Raw genomic sequence first — 17,459 nt, 5'->3', positions numbered from 1 at the left:
AACACGACACACGCGTGTGCGCGTACACACAGAAGATAGTGGGAAGATGTTATGAAACTGGGAACAGCACCAATGCACCGCTAACAAGGAAAAAAAGAGAGAGAGGCCTATCCAGAAAGTCCATAGCGTAGCAGCGGTGCCATCACAGCCGCAGGACAGCTCAGCTCAGCTCAACACGTACCGCGGCCATTAGCACCGGGAGGTCTGTGATGCCGGATGAAGTTCGGACAATGGCGCGTGTTGCAAAGCAATCTTGGGGGAAAGGGGGGGAGTTCGTCAACCCCTCTCGAACTCTCCATGCCGTCCTTTTTGCCAGGGCTGAGTTGAATGTCGCGACAGTGTTGGCGAGTTCCCGGGGTCTTCGTGAACTCGTGATACCTATCTGCGCTTGCTTTCGCCGCCGGGCGATACCACCAAGAAACATCGCGCGTCTATGCGCGACCACCTCTCGCGTCTCCTCCTCCTCCTCCCCCTCATCGAGTGATGGCGACAGGTGTGTGTGCGTGCGTATGCAACCAACCTCTAGTCCATCGCGCCGCTTCGCATCTGCGCGTTCATTACCTGCGGCATCTCCCACATATCGTTCTTGACCCTCCATGGTTTCGCGTTGTAGTTCTGCGGCGCCTTACGCCAGTTGAAGTATGGGTTCGGGATCCTCATACCGCCGCGGGCCAGCGGCTGAGTCTCGTGTGTGCAGTTGCACCAGATTGTGTCCTGCATAGTGCCAGAGGTGATGCGAAAGAACTTGTACTGTGCAACGCTCTCATTACGGTTTGTGTCTGGGTCTACCCGGTGCTTCAGGTTCGGCGCCAGCGATCCCCAGGCCGCCTGACGCTGGGAATCCTGGTTGGCCAAGTAGCTGTAGAAGAGCCGAGATCCCGAGAGGATGTTGCGGCGTGCGTACTCGTAGTATAGACCGGTGCAAAGCGTGAGCATGAACCAGAAGCTCGCTTTCTTCCAGCGACCCATGAAGAAGGCGTAGCCTAGCGCAGGAAAAATACTAGCGGCCGCACGTGACAGGTAACACTCTTGGCCTTCATCCCAGGCCCGCTTCCATCCGTTAGGAGTCGGGTCGTGGATGCGAAAGGCTTTTGGGCCATGGGTGTAGAGGTACTCGTACGAATAAAAGTAACCACCAACACCTATGAGGCCGGCAATGTTCACACGGATCATGCCCATCGCCATGGCTATAGTCCACGCAAACCTGGTGCGCGGGTTGCCGCTCGCGTTGCCGGATACCTGCGCACGTGCTATGAAGTAGTTCATGTACCACACATTCAAGCCTGCCATCCACAAGCGGAAGATCTCACTTGTGTGGTGACTCTCCGTATAGGGCACCTGCTCGTGAGTGCCAATAAACTCGTTTAGCGACAAGAAGCCAGCTGCTACCTTCTGCACACCGTAGCGACGGGCCTGGTGCGCCTCGTCGAGCACGTTGAATGGTGAGGACACGTCCACTATAGGACGCCTGTGATCCTTGTGGTGCGGATCAGCGAAGTTGTACCAGAACCGCATCTTGTATTGCTCCGCGTTGGCCTGTTCCGTCTCTGTGCGAGGGCTCGGTGCGTTGTGCCCCTCCGACTTGAGCACATCCTCGTTCACACCTCTAGAAAACATGGCTTCAATATAAATGTATAAATGTATGTATATATACAAACAGAGAAATAGTTGTCTTCACGGCAGTGAAGACACACACACACACACACACACAAACACAAACACAAACACAAACACAAACACAGACACAGACACAGACACAGACACAGACACAGACAAAGAGAAGAATCGGGATATCACTGAAGCCCGGAACGCAAGAGAGAAAAAAAAAAACAACGAAGCAAACGACAAAAAAAAATCGCTTCTTCAATTCAGCCAAACACAAAACGAGAGAACGCGCCGCAGAGCTGAGAGGGGGGCCAAGAGAGGGAAAGCAGATGGAAAGGGAGAGCACAACCAAAAGCTGCCGCTGCTGCACCCCAACGCAGCCTCTCGGTAAATACAAAAACGAAGAGATGCACGAAAATAAACAAGTTTACTTAATTGTATAAATGACTGTCTTTGGACTGTTTAGCCCCCCCCGTTTTTTTTCCTCTTCTGCGGCGGTGACGCTGGGCAGTCCGTGTGGGATGTCAGCCACTGGGCCAGCAGTAGCGTGTGAGGTATGGAGTGACCCTGTATTTATCTTCCACTAGATAGTACTTGTTAAGTGTCAGGGCCTGACCACGACGTGCCTTTCCACTCTGCTAGTGTCTCGCAAATCCTAAACTAGTGTGGTGGCGAGAGAGATGGAGGGGGGGGGGAGCTATGCCGTACGAAACAAACTACTTCGAAAAAAAAAAAAATAGAGGGAGTAATCGATCTGAGTCAGCGAAGGTATAAAAAGAGGTACGTAATCGCTCGGTTATTGTGTGGGCGACGACTACCGCAGACTGCTACATATAAATATAAAAATAGATTGATATAGATAATATATATAAACACACCAGTCGAGAGATCGGCCCAGTGTCTTCCGAAATCACCAGGTGTGGACTCTGGCCGGCCGGCCGTAAATTTCTACCTTCTATACTTCTTCGATACACGGGGTGTGCCGATGACCGACCCCACCCAGAGAGAAAGAGAGAGCGGAAGAGAGAGAGAGAGAGAAAGAAATGCAGCTAAAAGACACGCGCTTCGCACATGTCGAAAAAGAATTCAATTTTTGGTGCTGAGGTCCCGCAGCCAGGCGCTAAGCGTCAAAAGTGCAGAAAATCAAGGGGGAAAGGGGGGAGAAGAAAAACAGCACCAAATACCTTCGTATGGCTTGCCTCCCCCTTCCCCTCGCACTTCCTCTCTTCTCTCCCTCGGAAACCAGCGACTTTGCCTCCTCTTTTATTCTACAACAGAACAAACCCCCCTTCCCTGCCCCCTCCAAACAACCCGCCTGCGCTGACACGCCAAAGTGGGAGTGGTGTAGGCCTGGCGCTACGAAGAAAGAGTGAACAGAAAGAGTAAAAAAAAAAGAATGCTACCCAGGGGGGAGGAGAGGAGAGGGGAGGGGAGGGAGGGGGAGGAAGAGAGCAGTAAAACAGATCAGCGGGATGCACACATACACACACTTTTCACTGAACGGATGGGGTGGAGAGAGAGAGAGAGGGGGGAGGGGCACACGCAGAGACGACAATGTTACACAATATAAACAGCAACTCCACTACGCGAGCGCAGAAGATATCAACGTCAGTAGAGAGAGGAGAAGCGTGCCTACGGGGGAGGCAGGGAGGAGGAGGAGGGATAAAAAGGAGGAAACAAGACTAAAAAAAAAGAGCGGAAGAAACTACTAATCACCTTTGATGCTAAACACACACACTTGATCACTATAAATACACGCGCCGTGAAAGGAAAGCAAGACCGGTAAAGCGAAGGGGGGAGGGGGGAGGAGGGGTATCCGAGTTATGCCCCTCCTCGTTCAATGTGACTGTGTGTGAGTGTGTGTGAGTGTGTGAGTGTATGTGTGTGTGTGTGGAGTACGTAAAGGCAGTGTTCGCGCTCCCCCCCCCCAACTACCCCCCCCCCACACACACACACAGTCTTCTAACAGCAAGACCAAATGCAATAGGGCAGACCCGTGGCCCTCTCCCAGCGCGTCGACGTGAGAGGGTGTCCTGTGATGCACACAGACAGCGAGAGAGAGAAAGAGAAGGGATGCGTGGGGATTGGTGGGGAGTTATGGTTGGGAGGCGTCCTTTTGGACTCCCAAGTCTGTATTGTGCTGGGGTTAAAACTGGAAGGAATAAAGACAGCAGAGAAAGAGAGAGGGAACCAAGGGAATCGCCAAAAAAGAGAAGGCATGGCAAATGATGAGAGGAGGAGAGAGCAGGACAGAACCACAGAAATGTCCAGTACACTGCCGTTGAGCCGGAGGGGGGGTTGTGAGGAGGGTCACCCTTCCTCCCCTTTTACTGGCTCTGGCGCTGAGCCTCACTATGCGCGGCTTCACGCATCGCAATATGATGCGTTTAGCACGCAAAAGACAGCCGGGGCGGAGGGGGACATAGTGGCTCAAAGCAAGATTGACATGACGGATGCACACCTGGGGACTCAGCGCGACAATATCGCGCAGGACTGTGTGTCGGCGATAGAGCGCCTAATGATGACCCCATCCCCCTCGTACTCGTTCATATATATATATATATAAGCTGGTGTTGCTTATATAAACGTACATGCCACCAATTTCTTCAAACAGTTGAGAGTTATCTGGTACACACATACATGCGCGCCCACGGAGGCTCACGAAGAGATAGAAACCTGGACATGCCGCCCATGCTCCACGCAGTGAAGCGAGGTTTGCGAGTGTGTTGGACTCAGGGGATATATGTGTGTTAGCGCAACGGCGCACCAAGAGCAATAAAAAAAAAAGAAACATTGGAATGCACCAAAGGATAAAAAGTGGAAGCGACAGCGGGGGAAATAAAAGAGCGCCTCTCCGCGCCAAACGGCAAAGTCTTCAGCTAAAGACGACGACAACGTAGGCAAGGACTCGCAAAGTGGGAGCGATTCCTTCATGAAAGAGAGACAAACCGACGAGCAACGACAAGAGGAGTGCCGTCATGTGTGTCTGTTGGGGATGAGGGGGGGGCCCTACTCTGTAAACCCGCCGTGCTTCGTCATTCCACATACCCCTTCCTCTCTCCCCTCCACACCGGTCGGTCCCAACGGGCGGCGAAGGCACGCCCCAAGACTCCTTCTAACGCGTGACCACATATTACCTCCTCTCCCTCATACGTGCCTTTGCGATGGCAGTCTGTCATGTGCATCACGTGAGAAATGTCGAGATGTGTAGATGAGGCTGGAAGGGGGAGGGAGGGGAAGGGGGAGGGGGAGGGGGAAGGGGGAGGAGAATAGCGACGCTTCCGCATATTCTGCACCCTCCCTTGGCAGCGAATGGGTTTGTTTTTTTTTTGTTAAGGGTGAAGAAAACGAATCAGTAAAAAATCAAACAGCCAGCGAAGGATAAAGGTCGGAGATACACCCTGAAAATGCCCAACTGGTCTTCCGGCTTTCGAGGATGAGCATCAAAAGCGCCAAAGAGAGAAAAAACAAGTAGAAATGATAGACGGCCAACGAGTGCACTCGAGAGACTACCGTCCAGGCTCAACAGGACACAAACCCCCTTCAGACCCAGCTTCTCCTCTTGCCCCCACCCAATACTTCTCCGCGTGTAGCATCGGTGAAGAATCCATGAAGTGAGGAGAGCAAAGAGCCCACGAGAGCAACTATACAAATACAAACACTGCTCAACAAGAGCCCCCGCACAGCGCTACACACACACACACACACACATATATATAGAGAGAGAGAGAGAGCGAGAGAGAGAGAGGAAAAAACGAGACCGCCACAAAGCGAATGGGAATGTGAAAGGTGAACAAAAAAAAGCCTTCGCATACGAATTGAAAATATATTTTGTTTTGTCCCTCCCCATCTCTTGTATGCGTGTGTGTATATGCGTGTATGACCACCTGTGCCCGCCAATCTGTAAGTGCGCAATGACGAGAGGGAGGAGAGGGAAAAAGGTTCGCCGAATTCACACAAGCACGGCAACCATGTGTTGAAAGGGAGGGGGCGGGGGAGACAAGGGAAGGGATTTTTAACCCCGGGAACATCAGCGAAGCAACCCCCAAAGAATTCAGGCGCTGAAAAGCACTGGGGGGAGGGGGGGGGAGGGGAGGGGAGGGGAGGAGGCGACAACAATAAACAGCAGCGTGAAACTGAAACAAAGCAGGAGAGGAAAAAAAACGAAACAAAGAGTGGTGGGGATTTATAATTTACAAAAAAAAAAGAGAGAGACAGGAAGGGCGGTATGTCGAACAAAGGACATTGAGCGAAAGTGAAGATGACGAAAGGGGAGGGAGTAAACGCTAAATTGGGAACGAGCAGAGCACAAAGGCGGCGCGCACTCGGAGAAAAAAAAAAGATGCTGGCCAAAAATAAATAATAATAATAACAATAAGCGGGTACAATCATTAAAACAGGACATGATGGAAATCGTAAAGTGTCAAAACAACAAAGTATTTGAAGTATGTTTCACGCTGGTGCTTCCGCAGACACACAGACATACACAAAATCAAAAAAAAAACGCCTCCCCTTTTTTTTCCATTTCTGCACCCTGTGGTGTATTCGTGGTGAAAGCGGTGTATGTGTTGGGGGGGCGACGATTTTTTGATAGACCTCTCTCCCTCCCTCCATTTTTGCCCAATCTTGCAAAGTTTCGCATCCCTTTCTTTCCGATCCATCCCAAGCGAACCCTTCATCATGCAGTGTTTTTTTTTCAAAGTTTAGGGAACGCCTTACGGTGCATATACACATTTATCTGCACGTGTACATGCACGCATGCATGCGTGTAATTGTCTGCGGAGACAACGGGAAAAAAAAAGCAGAAAAGAAGCTCAAAACTGTAATAAAGCACAAACTTCACACGCCTAATGGGAGGGGGGGAATACATTGACGCAGCTGAGGGAAACCAGCACCGGTGTATAGTCTCCTAGAAAGGCTTTTATATTGACCCTGAGGGAGAAGCTCACGGAGTGAGTGCGGATGACCGAACGCGACTGCTGATGGCCGTCACTGTGAGAGGGTCTGCAATCGGTGAAAGCAAATCTTCAAGAAATGCTCTCAGATGTGTGGCGTTGGGCTCTTCCGTCGATGCACTCATTAGTGTCTCCTCCTCGTCGATATCGCTGAATGCAATACTCGCAACACGCGACACCTGCCCGTCAGAAGATCTCGGAGCCCCCCCACCACCTGCAGCTGTCCGCCGCTCGCGCCCATCGAAGCGGGTGCGCAGCTGCTGGATGCCAGCGCTCACCGAATCTGAGGAGCGCAGCAAGGCAAGAAGACCAGAAGCCTTCGCCATCCAGGAGCGGTAGTGTGAAAGAAGCTGGTACGGCAAAGGTGTCAACGTGCTCGCGCTCGACGGTAGCACCTGTTCTCCATCGCCAGTGTTGTGGTCACTGTAACCTAGAGAGGTCTCCTCGGGGGTGAGGTTCACTATTACCTCAGTCGCTGCCGCGGATGCCGCCTCCTCGGTCGAGCTCATCGCCATGGCGATGGCATCTTGCAGGAATCGTACCTGCAGCGCGATGTCGTTCGCATCCATGGAGAGAGACATTATCCTATTTAGCTCCATGATGGCAGCGAGGTGATACCCGCGGTCCATGGCCATAGCCGCACGCATTTGGTATGGGTAGGACAAGCTCGGGTGCTGCTCCGTCGCCTCCGCCATGTCGGCAATTGTACACAAGCACCGACTACGCTCGACAAGCAGCTCCGAGGGTATAAAGCAAAACTCAGGGCGACGGTCACGTCGGTGGAGGTAATGGGGCTCAACAGGGCTTTCACCACCAGAACGACTCTGAGAGGTATTCGGCACGGTGTAGCGCTTCAACCCCGCCGCGCCACGCATCCCCAACATGCTGAAGCGTTGGGCCCAGGCGTGAATAGTGTCGGTCAGTACGGCATTTGCCCTGGCCACAGTTTCTGGGCTGCGTGCGTGCATGCGCGAAAGGAGGAGAGCGGCGGTCGGATGTAGCGGGCGCAGCTGAAGTGCGCTTTCCAGAAGATTCTGAGCGAGTTGGCCTCGACTCGTTCCGTGCGGCAGCTCCGGTTCCAAGTCCTCGCTGTGGACATTAGCGTTGGCGTATTGCATCGAAAGTCGCACGAGCCCGTCAGCACGGCTGTGAGTAGTAGGACCGAGCACGATGCTCAGCAGTGCGGTATGGCCCGGAAGCTGACCCATTAGCTCCTCGTAGGTGAACCACTGTACCTCATACACTAGCCAAGCCAGCCAACGAACTTCCAACGGCGTGGATTCCATGTATGCAATCGACTCTGGGGCCGTGTTGGCCCAATTCACGATGGTTGCAGTGGTCGCTAGACTACCAGGAGGGAAGCAGTCCCTCACCCACGCCGCTGTCAGTGTATCGGCGGCATTGCGCACGTGCAGGGGGAGCAGCGAAAGAGTGTAGTCGGCGGTAGCGCAAGCTTTTTGTGCACGAGCCATATCCTTGCTTTCTTGTGCGACGATCACCTCACGGAGCGCCGTGACAAGCAACTCCTCCTCTGTACCAGGGGTCGCAAACTCCGTGGCGCGACACAAGAGGTGCGTCAGCGAATGCCTCAGCGCCCTTTTCGCATACAGGTAGAAGGTGAGCACGCCACAAAAACACAGAGCTCTGTTCTGAGGAAACAGCGTAGGCACCTGTCCAAAAATACTGAGAAGCACCACCGGCGACGCGACGTGCGCGGCATCGTTGCACCGCTGGAGCCATGTTGCAGGCGACTCATGCACTAGCTCCTCACGAGTGCACAGCTCGGCAAGATCTGCGGAAGATGTGCTGTCTGGGCACAGCATCCATGCCACTGATAAGTCGGTAAAAGCAGCCAGGATGTAAAGATGGCCACGGTGGCGACAGAGCGAGGCCCGTCGCACAAGCGTCTCGGCGAGAAGCCTGAGGTGTTCGACGCTGCGACAGCTGCCGGTCTGGAAAAGGACGTGGATGGCACGACTCAAAGCGCCGTATGCGGCATACCAGGCACCGCCCCGGCACAGTTCTGCGCGCGCAATGTTTGACAACGCTGCCAGCTGCGAGAGGCTGCGCTGGACGCGGTTAACATGGACATATTGTGTGAATGCCCTCCACGGGAACTCAGGCGCGCTGCGCAGCAGTGTCCGCTCGGCAGTGGCCCTACAGACCGTAAACGAGTAGACGGTTGGGGATGAAACCGCCTGCTGTTGGGGAGAGCGACTACGGCCAGCCGCCCCGCTGAGGGCCGCCAGCGGCACCGCCGCCAAGGCCACCTCATCCACTGTAGCCCCCGCGGACATCTCCATAACACAGGAGGGGTGGCAGCGTAACGACCGGTGAGAGATTGGGGCCACCAGAGACGCATCCTGCTTGGCCGTTGCCTCGACGCGTGTCGCTGCGCCATCCAGCTGCGCCGGTGAGGGCGGAGGCAAGCACTCTTGTGCAGTGGCCCACCATAGCGCACGCCAGTTTTCACCCGATGGACACCCTGTACCGTTGCTGGTGCCCATGGGGGTGCTGCTGTTCTGGCCTTCCGTGATAGACGTCAGCACAGCCGAGAGAGGTGAGGCGCACACATTTGGCCGCACCGCCTCACGCCCGGCGGCGGACGCTGCAGTGGCGAGTGTGGATGAAGACACAGGATCCCGTACCGGGGCCTCTCGCGGTAGCGCTTCGACGCCAGTCACTACGGGGAGACTTGCAGGCTCCTCATCCTCAGATGGAGGGGACGACACTGGACTGGACGGCGACGGCATTGCAGCGGCGGTTGTCTGCCAGAGATATCGGGCGGAGACGCCATGCGGCAGCTCTGGTCGACCAGCTCGAGGCATCGCATCAACCGCTGCCGCCACCAAAGTGGAGGAAGAGGAAGCAGCCGTTGTGGCGGCGACTGCCACCGCCGCCGGAGACAATATCACAGCGCTCGCGCAGGGTGGTGACTGCACTGTGTGGAAGCTCTCAGAGACCTCAACGGTTGGGAAAGAATCCGACTCCTCCGGTTCTACCACATGACTGGCTGCACCGTCGTCATCGGTAGCGACTGCGCGCGCAGTCGACTCGGGGACAAGACTCCAGCAACGCTGAGCGGTATTGCAGCTATACTCAGTCAACACAGGTAGCAAGTTATATGCAGCCAAGCGATGCGTCACGTCAGTTGGTCTCTCCTCACACCACTGCCGCGCAGCAGCCAAGAAGGTCCGCTCGAGCGCGACTGGCTGGACGCAGTGGTGGTGGGCAGCGAGAGACCGCCACACCCACGGGTGCTGGGCTGCTTTATTTGCCATCCGACACACCTGCGAGACAGTCATTACGTCTCGCAGACAGAGGTAGCCAGCGATGCAGAGTGGAAACACTTGCGACCATAAAATACCCCAGCCCTCCGCAGAGTGGGAAACACCACGCCCGCGCCCGCGGCTCGTGGAGCTGCCGGAACGGCTATAAGAGCCGTAGGAATGGTCATTGTCAGTGACATGAGTTTCTGAGAGCCCCCCGTAAGCAGAAGAGCACTTGAAGCAGCGCCACATATCTTCGATTCTGTCGGGAGCGGTTGAAGTGGCATCCTGTTCTGCTGCTGTCGTAATGCCTATGGGGCCCTGGGGCGATATGTGCCGGCCAACCCTTCTTCCACAAGTACACACATCAACGCATGTGGGAGAACATGCAGACTCTTTTCCCGTGGCGTGACTTTGCACGGGCACCTCAGCGCTGACGCGCAGCGGTGAACAGGGTGACAAGGGCCGGCGCGCCGGAGGGGGGAACGTCAGCGACACGCACACGACCGGCGCTGGTGACGATGCGGAGACCAAGCCGCGGCTATCCGCTACAAACGTGATATCCGTACCAGTTGAAGAGGCTAGCTCGTCTAGGTATTGCTGCGAGGATGGAGTGGACGCGCTCCCGCTGTCCCCGATGACTTTGTCTGTTCGAGGGAGCATCGATGGGCAAGCCCCAGGATTTAGCTCTCTTCTGTGTGGTGTCTTTGCCTCTAGTGGCGTTGCCTCACCACGTCTGTGTTTTATATCCCTCCCTCTCTCCCTCCCGCCACCGTCACCACGCAAATACGGCTCGGGTGGGTTACCGTATACAAACTTTTCTCAAAAAAAAGGGGGGAGGGGCGCAGCGCAGTCGCGTCTAGAGAACACTGGATTAGCGAAAGAGTTTATCTACACCTTCTGAGAGCTTTACTACACTCGAGGTACACAGCTGCCCTGCTGGTCTCTGCGTGTGCTTTTTGGGAGGAGGGGAAAGAGAACTCGAATTCGTGGGGGAGGGGGCGGAAGAGATGATATATAAGCAGCCGCCCATCAACCAAGAATCAGAGAACGAAGGGGGGGGAAGAATGAAAAGGCGAAAGACCAACAGGAAATATATATATGATATTATACATACATCAATATACATATATATGCATACATATATATTTATATTTTTATTTTTTGAAGCGAGAAGAAGATGTGCACAGAAAACACACTACAATACAGCAGAAAAAAAATGACCGGAAAGGGGGGGGAGGAAAACGGACACACACACACACACACACAAATCTGTGGAGAAAGAGGAGGGGAGAGGGGGAAGGACAAAGCGATACGGGGGGGGAGGGAAGGGGGGATTCAAGCAGGTGAAGACTACGAAAAACACGAAAAGAGCGCACAACAACCAAAGCAAACCAACAAAAAAATGAGAGTCTCAATGGGCAAAGAATCGGGGGAATAATGAGATGCGTAGTGAAGAGGCGAACACACCAAAGAGGTTGAGAAAAGGGGGGAGTTGTCTCTCCGGTCCTTGTCGCAGTTGTTGTTCTGTCTTAATCTCAGGGAGGGAGGAATAAAAGACGCGGTTCTGTGGAAACGGAGAGGCAAACGACGACGAAAAAAACAAAAAAAAACACAGATGGTGCAAATCGGGAGAAGAACAAAACTAAGACTCCTTCAAATTTGTTTCTTCACCGCCGCCTCTCCCCCCCTTTCCTTGTTGTTTGAGAAGTACAGCAGCCGTACACGCACAATAATTAAAAAAACAAACAAACAGCAAAAACTCTCCGGTAATCCCAAAAATAAAAAATAGGAATGAGAGAAACGGCCGTTAGGTGGGAACGGGAGCGCGCGGGGAAGAGGGAGGGGGAGGGGGGGCGCAATGTCGGCCGTTGAAAGCCCCAGTACACAGTAGAGAACCAACTAAAAGGGAAATGCACTAGAAGGATGTGCTTGTGCGTTCCACACAACGAACAATGCGATGCGCGTGCAGGCTGCGATGCGCGTGCAGGCTGCGATGCGCGTGCAGGCTGCGATGCGCGTGCAGGCTGCGCCGACGCAGACGCGAGCGCAAGTGGTACTGTATATATATAGGAGTGTATATATATATATATATATATATATATATATACTTGACCCTTTTATGATAGCACGCAGACAGACGGGAATCAAAATGTCGCGCACAAACAATACGCAGAGAAAATGTGGAGGAGGGAGAATATTATTTTGTTTTTTTGTGTGTGTGTGTTTTGAAAGGGGGAAGCCCTTCGAAGCGTACAACGAATGTGTTCCACAAATCCGCTGTTTGCACCACCACCACCGCCGCCGAGAGGTATGACGCACCAAGACAGTCACACAAGCGAGTGAACACCAGCAGAAAGCAGTCGATTCGATTCGAAGGCAGAAGAGAGAGAGGGTGGTGGTGCGGCGGGGGGGGGGGGATACTTCACGGGTCCCCCAAAAGAAAAGGAAAAAGGGAGAGAAGAATCAATAACAAATGCCACAACTAGGATGCGCCAACAGAGCAACGGCACCCCATATGTAGCAGGTCTGGCAGCACTCCGTAATTACGTCGTAAGGGGCAAAGACAAACGCAGAAGTGCAAATGTGAGAAATTTTGAGCAAAGAAATTCGGCCCTCCAAAAAAAAAAAGAAATCGGGAAAAGAGGGGAGATTATAAAAATATGTACAGATGCCAAACGGGATAACGACACGTACAACGCAAAACACAGACACGGACAAAGAAAGAAAGAAAGAGAAAAGCGCTGCAGTGCAGTGTTCACAGAAGAAAATGGCGTGTGTGTGTGTGTGTGTGTAAAAGACAGAGAACCGGCGAGAACCAAGACAAAGGCCGTGTAAGTCAAAAACGAAAAGGACACACACTTGTGCACGACGTGATATGCAACAGGAGCACACGAGGGCGGAGTTGAACAGCACACAAGCGAAAGGGACGCAGACGCCACAAAAGTCCAAGAACGAAGCCCAACCGGAAAAAATAGACTAGATAAATATGAATGAAGGCCAGATGGAGATGCAACGTCAGCGTGTCTCCCTTGTGGCGCACACCCCCAGGATCCAGATCGACAGTACAAGAAAAACACAAAACTAAAAAGTAAACACACACACACACAAATATGTTGCAGCACTCAATAAAAATCACAGTGTGTACGCACTGAGGGCAAACAGGGAAAAAAGAAAGAGAGATGCCCCCATAAATCCACGTCGAGTTACACCGCTGCAGCGGCCTACACGTATTCTCTCCCGCTTTGGGGGGGCTACGAAACGCGAGCTGCGATAGGGGTGGTGGTGTGGTGTGTTGGTGATAAAAAGCCCAAGACGTAGAGAATGATCCTCACGCAGGTGGGCGAAGCGAAGTGTCCTGTCCAACCTGTAAATAAGAGTTTACTGGAAAAAAAAAGCTTCTCTGACGAAGGAAAAAAAAGAGGTACAAGTAAATCACCTTTGCACGGTTTCCATATAAGTGGGTGGGAAGCTAGAGTGAGGGGTATGTCACTGCCGACACGACACGTCACCACGACACGAATGGAGACAGTCAGGTAGGCACGGGGGTGTCGCTCCTCCGCTCGTGAAGAAAAAAATAGATAAAATGATCGACTCCGCTGAGCTCACGTAAGACGCGAAGGGAATGAAAGAAACTACACGCCTGTATGTGTGTGTGTGTGTGTCGAAGATTCTCTAGGAAACAAAAGAGAGGCGGCGCACGCACAAACCCGCCAAATGGCGAGGGGAGAATTATGGTGAGTGCGCTCTCCGGGGTCACAAAACAAAGCGACGCAGTGCGAGCGTATTATTGCGTGATACGGGCGGGGAGGGAAGGGGGCGGAGCGCAATTAACAGAATCGGAAAAGAGGGAGGGACAAACTTGAAAAAAAAACAAGAAAAAAACGTCAGTGCAGCAGGAAGAAGGGAGGAAAAGAGGGGACAGTAACAGAGAACAAAAAGAAAGGAACACACACACACACAAATTGGTGCACACAGGGAGGGGGAGGGAGGGGGAGGGAGAGGGAAAAGGGATGTCACAGATACAGGAAAACTATTGTTGGGCAGAATAGCAAATGAACCTACGACGAGCCAATAAAATGAACCAGTCGCTCGCACAAAACACACACACACACACACACACACACAAAGACCAGAAAAAGAAATCCCACGCACGAAGAGAAATTAATAGAGAAGCGACGTAGGGATTGTCACCGCCTTTCTCTTCTCTGGCGGTGGTTCCTTCAGCGTCCCCTTTTTATGTGTGTGTTGTGTTTTTTTCCTCCGGTTCGTTTTTGTGTGGCTGGGGGAGGGGGAGGGGGGAGAGAGGGAGGGGGGGTGCAAAGAGTGCACTCGGAGAAAAAGAATGGGAGGGCGGCGACAAAAGATGAGGCAGGGGGCACCAACGCACGATATCTCGCTTACGAGGTGTTCTGCTGCCAGAGGATGGTGTAAGTAGTGGGCCTCACACCAAAGGGGGAGAGGAGGTTGCTTTATCGATGGGGGATCTGATAGTGATATGCAGAGGAGGAGGGCAAACGTCGATTACGCAGTGCAGCGGCAGCGAGAAACGAGGGTGTGTGTGTGTGGGTAAGTGAAAACGCGGGAAAGAATGGATTAGCAGGGAAAAAAAAGGGGGGAGCGCATCATCATCAGACATCGATACGATGGGGTGGCACGGCGCCCACCGTTGCGTCCATAGACAGAAACGGGACAGTGTGCTCAGAGGAAGAGGAACTTGAGATGCACAAACTATGTCTTCAGTGCAAAGATGCCCCTCCCTCCCCCAAGAACGGATGTGCTCGCTCGATGGTCAGCGGCCGAGTGCGCACACGACAGCCGGGTGGGGGGAGGGGGGTAGCGCACTTCCCTTCAGCTGTTGTTTGATGCAGAGCTTGTTAGCATACAACATTGGTCACTGGTAGACAGACAGACAATGGGGACACACACCCACACATACAATTCTGTTGTCCTCACTCCCACCTCCCGAAGCACGCACGCGCACACAAATGAGATCCAAACCAACTTCGGGAGAGGGGGCAAGAAACGAATATGATGAGGCATCACACACGCGCGCGCGCGCAAAAGACAAGGAAGCAATGGGCCACCTAACCGTTCTCCTTACGATAGATGTCAAACATGGAGAAGGAGGGAAGGCAGTCGTGCGCGTCAAAGCGGCACACGTCAGTGAAAAAAACCGTATGTGTGTCCACTTTAAGTGAAAAAAAATGTGGTATCACACATTCGCGCTGTAGTTCTCCTCTCAAACAAACGAACAACACACACCACCCCCTACCGCTTACTCCGCATTCACCAACAGAAAAGGTAACACATGAGACACTGTCTTCAGAGGTGTCATCTCGGGAAGGGAGAGGGGGAGGGAGGGAGGGGCAGCAGCGAAAGACATGTTCCAAGATCACCCACATACACACACACACACACACACACACACGAGCTCACATATGCCCCTTCTGTTGTACCCGTCATCCTCCCGGCCTCGTCCTCCTTGGGCCCGGTTTTGGTGCTCATCTTTGAGGGGGGAAAGGGGGTGCAGGAGGGGGGAGGAGGGAGGGGGGAGGAGTTACTCAGTTTCAAGTTGCTCTTTCGGAAGAAAAAGACTATCCACGCTGGAGATAGATTATAAAGAAATGAGAAGGGAAGTCGTCCAGCTCGAGGGATATGGGGGAGGGGGAAGGGGGGGGCGACAGAAGTGACGGAGGCAGATGTGGTGACACACACGAAACCATGAAAGAAAAGAGAAACGACGGGAACACGTCGAGGGAAGGGAACACACAAACGCACACACGTACACTCACGCAGGAAAGATGGGAAAAGAGATCAACAATGCAAAAAAAAAAGAAGTGCTCAAGAGAAACGGCAGTGAAACAGGGGTGATGACATGAATGGAAAGAGGAAGGGGGAGAGCACCTTCACCGCCTTGGAGACGAGGTGCCCATGCATACACACACGCACGCACACAAGCGCGAGTCCACGTGTACTGGCAGCGCCATAGATCGAGAAGATGGAGAACAGAAAATGTAAGCATGGTAATGACAAGCAAAGGCGCAAGACGGTAGAGGGAAAAGGAAATCAATGCGGCAAAGGGGGTGTGTGTGAATATGCGGCCAGGCCCAAAAACAGACCACGTGCAGCCAAGTTTCGAGCAGAGCTCAACGTGTAGCGAGGATGTACATAAGAAAGCCCCAATATAGCTCACACACACACAGACTCACACGCTGGGTGTTTCAATGCGAATACCAAGCTGAGCTCTAACTAGTCAGCAAATGCGTATCTGAAAGTACACGCATCCGAAGACGACGGCTGTGGTGCGGAAAGCATGCCGGCGCGCCATCGGGTCAGTCATCATGCCCGCTCCCCATGCCCCATCTTTCCCCCCTCCCCCTCTCGCTCTTGCCTCGCGTGCAGTTGCGGATACAGCGGTGATGAGACTTCGGGGGGAGAGAGAGAGATGGCTAATGTCTTTGGCCGAGGCGCACGCCTGACGAACATCGTTCGTGCTTCCACCAATAATGTTGCTTCACGTCGTCGCTGGGAAGATGGTGTCTGGAACCTGCTCTAATAACGTTGATCCTTGGCAAGGCGCTGCTTCAACTCTCATCGGTTTGCCCTCTCCCTTTCGAGACCTCCGCAGTTGCACTCACCTAGCCCCTGTTTCTCTTCCTATCTTCTCACATCTCTCTTCTTTTCTTCATTACGCTGATGATTAATGAGTTGCCTCGTGCGATTTCGTCCCGCAAGACATCTGGGAATCTGTCCAGGTGGCGGACCCTGACCGCACCGACCCTTCACCCCGACAAGGGGGGAGGGAGGGAGGGGGGGGGGCGCCAGCAGACAGACACGGACTGTGAACTGCACATATAGACTTGATCCAGCGCGCCAAGTTTTCTGCATCCTCATCCCCCCAACACCTCCGCTAAAGCCGAGATGTTAGCCTCGGTGGTGGTAGGGGAGGGGTGGAGGGGAAAAAAAGCCGGCAAAAGCAAAGGCATAGCACAAGCATCGACCCCTGTGCGTGTGTGTTGATGTGTGTGTGTATGCGCATTCATGTCAGCACCCGTTAGCGTCTGCCGCTAACACTGTGTCGCTTCTCCTTTGTTCACAACGAATCTCTGGACGTCTCCCCACAGCACGCACGTTGACACGCGCCGACTTACGCGGAGCGATGGGACTTCACCTTGCGAACAATCTCATCAACATCCAGGGCCGATACGTCATTCGCCTGGATTGGGAGGTAACCCTCAGACACAGAGCTCAGCGCATCGCGACTCGCACTGTACAACATCTTTTCCCGTGGCTTCGAACCGTCGGGGATCCACTGGATAAGAATGAGCTTCTCGCGCCCCAAGTCCGCTCCCTCATGCTCAAAGTCGAAGGCCACGTAGCACGGCTTGCTGGATGAAAGCCTGTCCTTGAAATCGGCGTACGTCACATTTCGCTTGCCGATCTCCATCACCTCAATCTGCTTCCCGTCCTCACCGATAACCATCATCACGTAACGAGTCTTCTTCAGCCGCAAATTGTCGATCGCAGTGCGGACCTCGTCCTTCAGCGTGACGCCAGACATCGCCATGGTTGCTGCGTATGTGGGGGGGAAGGGGCGGGGGGAAAAGGTAATGGAGTGGTGATGGAG

General features: G+C 53.4%; 3 protein-coding genes across 3 annotated transcripts; all 3 read right to left on the bottom strand.

Moving 5' to 3' along the window:
* Positions 1–522: 522 nt before the first annotated feature.
* Positions 523–1,617, bottom strand: JKF63_00628 (uncharacterized protein; the record flags this gene model as incomplete). The annotated part of the gene is made up of 1 exon (XM_067896679.1): positions 523–1,617. The coding sequence occupies one exon, from the start codon at positions 1,615–1,617 to the stop codon at positions 523–525; it is 1,095 nt and encodes a 364-aa protein (XP_067752836.1).
* A 4,933-nt stretch (positions 1,618–6,550) lies between these two features.
* Positions 6,551–10,492, bottom strand: JKF63_00627 (uncharacterized protein; the record flags this gene model as incomplete). Its single annotated transcript, XM_067896678.1, has 2 exons — positions 6,551–6,910; positions 6,941–10,492. The coding sequence occupies 2 exons, from the start codon at positions 10,490–10,492 to the stop codon at positions 6,551–6,553; spliced, it is 3,912 nt and encodes a 1,303-aa protein (XP_067752835.1).
* A 6,487-nt stretch (positions 10,493–16,979) lies between these two features.
* On the bottom strand, positions 16,980–17,399 carry JKF63_00626 (uncharacterized protein; the record flags this gene model as incomplete). Its single annotated transcript, XM_067896677.1, has 1 exon — positions 16,980–17,399. One exon carries the CDS (start codon positions 17,397–17,399, stop codon positions 16,980–16,982), a length of 420 nt encoding a protein of 139 aa, XP_067752834.1.
* Positions 17,400–17,459: the final 60 nt, after the last annotated feature.

The sequence above is a fragment of the Porcisia hertigi genome, chromosome 36, assembly GCF_017918235.1.
Source record: "Porcisia hertigi strain C119 chromosome 36, whole genome shotgun sequence".
NCBI classification, from domain to species: Eukaryota; Euglenozoa; class Kinetoplastea; order Trypanosomatida; family Trypanosomatidae; genus Porcisia; species Porcisia hertigi.
This window is presented reverse-complemented; position numbering and strand designations above follow the sequence as displayed.